The following is a 6000-nucleotide window of genomic DNA, read 5'->3' on the forward strand; positions in this document are numbered from 1 at the left end:
TAAGGCAGAGAATTGGACCCAGGTAGGGTGCTCTTTCAGAGGGTCGGTGCAGATGCGATGGGCTGAATGGCCTCCTTCTGCTCTGTAGGGATTCTATGATTTAAATAGCTGCTTGAAGAAGTATTTGATGAAATACAGAAACTATATACTTCTAAAGGACAAAAGTTCTGATTATGTAATTAAATAGCCTTGGTCTATAAGGGAAATGAGTATAAAACTAAAAAAGGTTTGTATGAAGGCAAATGAAACGAGGGTGGGGTGAAATATAATAATAATCTTTATTAGTGTCACAAGTAGGCTCACATTAACACTGCAATGAAGTTACTGCGAAAATCCCCTGGTTGGCACACGTTCGGGTTGTTCGGGTACACTGAGGGAGAATTCAGAATGTCCAAAATACCTAACAAGCACGTCTTTCGGGACTTGTGGGAGGAAACCAAAGCACCCAACATCATCCAAAGGCATAGCGTTAGTTTTCACATGTTTGTTGATGAAGGCCAGCTCCACCTCACCATTACCTCTCGAATGTCCACTACTGCTAAGTTATCAGACTGCTCATCGGACATCCAGGCAATGACATCTCCTACAGGAGAGGATCTAACCATCACCCCATGACATTCAATGGCATTATTATCGCTGAACCTCCCACAATTAACATCCTAGGTGTTACGATTGATCAGAAATTGAACTGTACTAGCCATATTAATACTGTGGCTACCAGAGCAGGTCAAAGGCTAGGAATCCTAAGGTGAATAACTCACCTCCTGATCTCCCCCCCCTCTCTCTCTCTCTCTCTCGCCAACATCCACCAATAACGAGGCACAAGTCAGGAGTGTAATGGAATACTCTCCACTTGCCTGGATGAGTGCAGCCCCAACAACACTCGAGCTCGATACCATCCAGGACAAAGCAGCTGCTGGATACTGAGCAGAAATTTCCTCCAATGGAATATTGAGAAGATCAAAGCCATTGTTCTTGGTCCTGGCTGCAAACCCTATTCCTTAGCTACAGATTTCATCCCCCTCCCTGGTAACAGTTTGAGCTTACGCCTGCCAGTTTGAAGTATGTAAGGCAACCTTGGTGTCACATTTGATCCTGAGATGAGGTTCTAATCTCATATTCATGAGTTCACTAAGATCACCTTCTAACTATGTCCCTGTCTTAGTTCAACTGCTGCTGAAACTCATTCATAGCTTTGTTACTGTTAGACTTGACTATTCTGATGCACTCCTGGCTGGTTTTACTCATTCTACCCGCCATACACTTGAGCTGACTTACATTGCTTCTGGTCAAGCTACGCCTTGATTTCAAAATTGTAATGCTTGTTTTCAAATCCTTCAGTGGCCTCGCCCCTCCCCAAGTATAATCTCCCTCCTGAGATATCTGTGCTCCTCTAATTCTGGCCTTTTGTGGATCCCCACTTTTAAGTATTACCTACTGGTGGCTATGCCATCAAGCATTTGGGCATGGAAAAACATGTACAATGAAGACTGAGGGGAAGTTGGCAGCAACTGAAAATGTAGGTGCATTTCATTTTGATTTTCTGTTGGCCCCTTTTAGTCCAGATAATTTAAAAAGAAACCAATGTTGGTTGTTGTTTACCTCTCCATCCTTGCACAAGTAAAGCCTTTGGTAAGAGGATCTTAGTACTTTTCTCTGATCAGGCCCCATGTAGCACCTGTATACAGATTTCAGTAAACATGATCTTGTTAAGTTGTCTATGATATAACTGGTGAGAAACGCATTATTTTTAAAAATTAGTTTTAACATTTTGGCTCTTGTGTATGGGCAGATCCTTGAGATAATCAGAGTCATTTTAAAGCTATATGATCTATGGAAGAATTTTGATGACCGAAAAGAAATGGCTGCAATCCTCAACAAGATGCCAAAGCCGAAACCACCTCCAAACAGGTATATCATAGAATGATACAGCACCAAAGAAGGCCATTTAGCCCATGAGTATATTGTAAAGGACATTTTAAATATAAGGTTTGATTCTCTTTTATATAAAAGTATTATTTGGGCAAAATAGTAGGACAAGGAGCTGTTTTGAGTTGTTGCGGTACAACGAGATGCAAAATGGGCTGTTCTGATTCCCCAGAGAGTGAGCTCCCAGTTCCATTTGAAGGTTTGCATTTCACCATGAGACGGGAAGAATATCTGGAAAAGTTGTCTGTAGCTTTGGTGAGATGGCAATTGTAGAGATCTAGAAGTGGGCCAGTTGACTGTTGAATATTTGGAGGAGATGTGAAGAGCGAAAGGAGAGAAAATAGAGAAAGCTTCAAAAAATGTTTTCATAATCGTTTGATTCTAAATCATCTTTTGTGTTCTAAATCATCTTTTTTTAACACCAACAGTGAAGGAGAGCAGGGCCCTAACGGCAGTCAAAACTCGACCTACAACCAGTCCTAAGAAACTTGGCAATTTGATGTACCAAAATATGCAGAAAGAAGTGGATTTGGTCTGTCTGATACACAAAGAAATTCCTTTCACTTCATAAAGACTTTCGGCCAGTTAGTGGGGTGGAGGGAAGACACTGGGAGTGGTTTGTGAGACTGGACATGAATTATCACAATTATTCAAAAAAAGAAAAGCTGTTGTTGGAAACAAGAATTACTACTTACGAGATGCTGCTGCAAAAACAAACACTTGAGCTTCATTGATCATTTTATGTTTGTAACTTTGTCATGTGTTTCATGACTTTGTTCTACTCGAGCTGTGCTTTAGATTTGTGCATTATAAGATCTACACCAAATTATAAGATCCATGCAATTTCCCCAGTTCAATTCTGATAATCCAAGAAAAAGTGACTGAGAAATGACGATAGACAAGGGAATAATGCAGTAGCTTAATTATATTTGTAAGCTCCTGAAAATAATTTTCAGGAAGTAATTTCATTATACAGAAGTATTTTTTGTTTGGTACTTGAACTGTTATGTGGAATTAATTTCCCATAATTTTGAAATACAATCTGTGTAGTTTGGGATAGATGTATTTTATTTCTAACCATATAACCGGGTCAAGGTTAGACCTCCCGTTGAAGTTTCCAGATGTAATGCTCAGCATTGATGCTCCATATTTTAAAAGCTTTTCAATAATACACGTTTTCTCATTTTACTTTGTTTAAAAAATAAAAATCTGAAGAAATGCCATTTTTAAAATGAAACTTTAAAAGGAGTTATTTCTATTTTGTTAGATACAGGGTCTATATGAAATGGTCATAGTTAATTATGGTCATATTTAGTAAGTTTAAACTTATTTTGGCTACTGTATTTGTTCAATAACTTGAAAGTAACGGATGTTTTCTAAAAAAAAAATAAACTAATTGGACCAGTGCCACAGTGAGTTTACTGGCTGCTTTAAACATTTGTGTATTTTCTGATCCTGTCTGGCTACATTGTCCCACCATAGAATGTCTCTTTCCCCTCCCTCACCTTTGGGTTGCATCATTTTTAAAGTAAATTTGTCAGCATTTTCATAGCATCAATTTTTAATGCTGATTTTATGGAAGTATAATTATACTAGATTATTTTTGTCTGTTAAGATTACAGCTGTTATTCCTACATTACAACATCAATGAGGCTTAAATCCTTAATTGTGTAAAGTTCTTTAGGACATCCTGAGGGAAAAGGCATTATAAAAATGCAAGTATTTTTAAATCGGGTCTCATTGGAGAGTGACGTGTGTGAAAGGGGCATTACTACATTTGGTACTTTGAGCCCTCCTAAAACATGATTGTTTCTAATATCTTTGTGACCTGGTGAGGAAAAATAGCATTTTCTGAAAGTACAATAGTTAAGCAATCATGACCGTCAATAGAGAGCATTACACAAGTGAAGAGCAACAAACCTTACTCCTGACTAATTATCGTATTTTCAGATGTTTTTGCTATTGAGGTTTGGTTTACAATTCACTTTACGAATTGTTGATGTGGACAAGTCTGATCTAGATTCTTTATGGGTTTGTGGCAAATAGGATTTATGTTTGCAACTGCCTTCATTCATCTACGACTGAAAATCAACTGTCATATTACAATGTTTTCATCTATGCTTGAAATGTCTTAAGACTGAATTTTTAACCCAGCACTTAAGAGATCATAAGTATGGACTAGTACAGGGCTATACTTGCCAAAACTAGGATGGCTTGAACAACATATTACCAATGTTTTTACGGTGGAACATTGCTGCCTCTTTCACTTAAAATAGCTACCATTTTAGTGCTTAGATATCAGTGGTAGTTTAAATACTGACCTAAGGATGCCTTTGAATTAGTAGCTACTGGTTACAAAATTCAAAGACTTGACTTTTTGAGATCAAGGTGATCGAATAGATCATTAATCATCTATTCTAGAATAGACTATAAATAAGAATGCCAACTGCGCATTCATAAACTATTTCTCCAAGTTTAAAATTTGGAGTTTTTATACCTTTTTTGTTCCGTAGTTGGTGATGTTTACAAAGATGTTCAAAATAAAAATCTTAATCAATAGTAAAACATGGATCTTTGTAGATTTAATGTTCTGTATTCATTTTTTACACACTTGCATACCAAGGTTCATGCATAAGTTTGCCATGGAGCTGGAGGCAGCACAGTGGTTATCACTGTTGTTTCACAGTGACAGGGTGCTTGGCTCGATTACTGGCCTGGGCAACGGTGGAGTCTGCGCGTGTTTCGGTTTCCTCCCACAAGTCCCAAAAAGATGTTAGGTAATTTGGACATTCTGAATTCTCCCTCTGCGTACCCGAACAGGTGCCGAGTGGGGCAACTAGGAGATTTTCACAGTAACTTCACTGCAGTGTTAATGTAAGCCTACTTGTGACACTATTATAATTAACATGTTTCTACCTGAAAATTTACCGTATAAAATTACCCTGATCTTACCAGTTGAAGTTGAGGATGTATTTATGGAGTTAATGTGCATTTGTCCCCTCTCTGTCCTGGACAGTCTCGATACAGAGGTAACAACCAGTTTTAGAAAAAAAATCATCTTCCTTCACTAGGGAATGGTGCAAAGTACAGACACACCCATGGGTGAAATATTTTAAAAAAAACTGAACCTGTTCAGTTTATATGATGGATGGAGCATTAACCTGACTGCCAAAGAGCACCTGATTTGTTGAAACTGAAGAATGCCGATTTCCTCATTTGACTAAATAGGCAGCTAAACTATAAGAGCCAGTAAAAGATTGCCAATGAAATCAACCAAGATATTAGTGATTTCAAAAGTAACCATAGAACACAGCCCTAGAAATAATACACACATAGAAAAATTAATATCAGGTGATAGGGAGCAATGAACTTTTATGCAATTATCACCAGGGAAAAGGTGATAGAATGATGAGACCAAAAGGCTAACCTAGGATCTTAAAAGAAGTGGTGGCACAGCTTATAATCTTCAAAAATTCCTTGGTCCTGGAATGGCCCCATCGGATTGAAAAATAGCTAATGTAACACCTTTATTCAAGCTTTCGAAGCAGTTCAGGGAGTGTTAATTGGACCTATTCCTCTGAAGAAAGCATTACTTTATGAGGAAAGGTTGGACAGATTAGGCCTATATTCATTGGAGCTTAAAACAATGAGCTGTGTTCTTATTGAAAAGATCTTGAGGGGACTGGATAGATTGGATACCGGGAGGATATTTTCTCTTGTGGAGAAGGTTTAAGAATAAAAGGTGAGGTGAAAATTTAAGGGTCATGAGTGAGAAATTCTCTTCCCCACATATCAGTGTAGCCGGAACTCCATCAACTTCTCATCCATTGAGTAGGTGGTGACACCACAGGTCCCTCTATGTTGTCCCCTCCTGCATATGTCTTCAGAGAGCATGTTATTTGACACCACACTGGAGGACTTGTCCTAATCCTTCCACTGGACCATTTTTCCACCTGCACAGCACCTACAAAATGGGCAGAAAGGGTCCAAAAAAAAAAAGTCCCAAGGCAGGAGCTACTTTATGGGTGACCACGCAGTTCATTGCCGTCACCGGAAGTCAAAACAGAGGCC

The 6000-nt window shown here is 38.5% G+C and overlaps 1 protein-coding gene across 2 annotated transcripts in view; it reads left to right on the forward strand.

Annotated features, from left to right (window-relative positions):
* Positions 1–3350, forward strand: part of ccnc (cyclin C) — a 54766-nt gene extending 51416 nt beyond the window's left edge. For both annotated transcript variants that reach the window (XM_038799533.1, XM_038799534.1), the window contains exons 11-12: positions 1793–1911; positions 2358–3350. In XM_038799533.1, the coding sequence (XP_038655461.1) occupies positions 1793–1911; positions 2358–2412 (174 nt within the window). In that variant the 3' untranslated portion in view covers positions 2413–3350. The remainder of the gene's footprint in view (positions 1–1792; positions 1912–2357) is intronic.
* The last annotated feature ends 2650 nt before the right edge of the window (positions 3351–6000 follow it).

The sequence above is a fragment of the Scyliorhinus canicula genome, chromosome 6 (assembly GCF_902713615.1).
Source record: "Scyliorhinus canicula chromosome 6, sScyCan1.1, whole genome shotgun sequence".
Taxonomy (NCBI): Eukaryota; Metazoa; Chordata; class Chondrichthyes; order Carcharhiniformes; family Scyliorhinidae; genus Scyliorhinus; species Scyliorhinus canicula.